The sequence below is a fragment of the Haliaeetus leucocephalus genome, unplaced genomic scaffold, assembly GCF_000737465.1.
Source record: "Haliaeetus leucocephalus isolate CR32 unplaced genomic scaffold, Haliaeetus_leucocephalus-4.0 Scaffold143, whole genome shotgun sequence".
Taxonomy (NCBI): domain Eukaryota; kingdom Metazoa; phylum Chordata; class Aves; order Accipitriformes; family Accipitridae; genus Haliaeetus; species Haliaeetus leucocephalus.
The window spans coordinates 2,788,849-2,789,157 of record NW_010972579.1 but is presented as its reverse complement, the minus strand read 5'-3'; the positions used below and the strand labels follow the sequence as shown (position 1 = coordinate 2,789,157).

At 81.2% G+C, this 309-nt stretch overlaps 1 protein-coding gene across 1 annotated transcript in view; it reads right to left on the bottom strand.

Annotated features, from left to right (window-relative positions):
* The window catches only part of ILKAP (integrin-linked kinase-associated serine/threonine phosphatase), a 13,168-nt gene extending 12,963 nt beyond the window's left edge, over positions 1 to 205 (bottom strand). The window contains exon 1 of the mRNA XM_010561272.1: positions 109 to 205. Coding sequence (XP_010559574.1) covers positions 109 to 154 — 46 coding nt within the window. The 5' untranslated portion in view covers positions 155 to 205. The remainder of the gene's footprint in view (positions 1 to 108) is intronic.
* Positions 206 to 309: the final 104 nt, after the last annotated feature.

Sequence of the window (309 nt, the reverse complement as noted above, 5' to 3'; positions counted from 1 at the left end):
GCGGGGCCCCGCGGCCTGTCAGGCCCTGCCTGGGCGAGGCCCCGCCCCGGGGCCGGGCAGAGCAGGACGGCGATTAGGCGCCCGCCCCAGAGGTGGCGGGCCCCTCACCCGCCACCGAGGAGCCGGGCTCCGGGAGGTCCCCGAACAGATCCATCCCGCCGCCGCGCCGGCAGCGCCGCCGCCGAGGCCGCTTCCTCCTGCCCAGGCGCCGCTCCGGGCCCGCCTCCCCGCCCCCCAGGCTGCCAATCTCCCCGCGAGGCCAATCAGCGGCCTCGGACCGGCCGGAAGTAGGCGCGCGGCCCGGCGGCG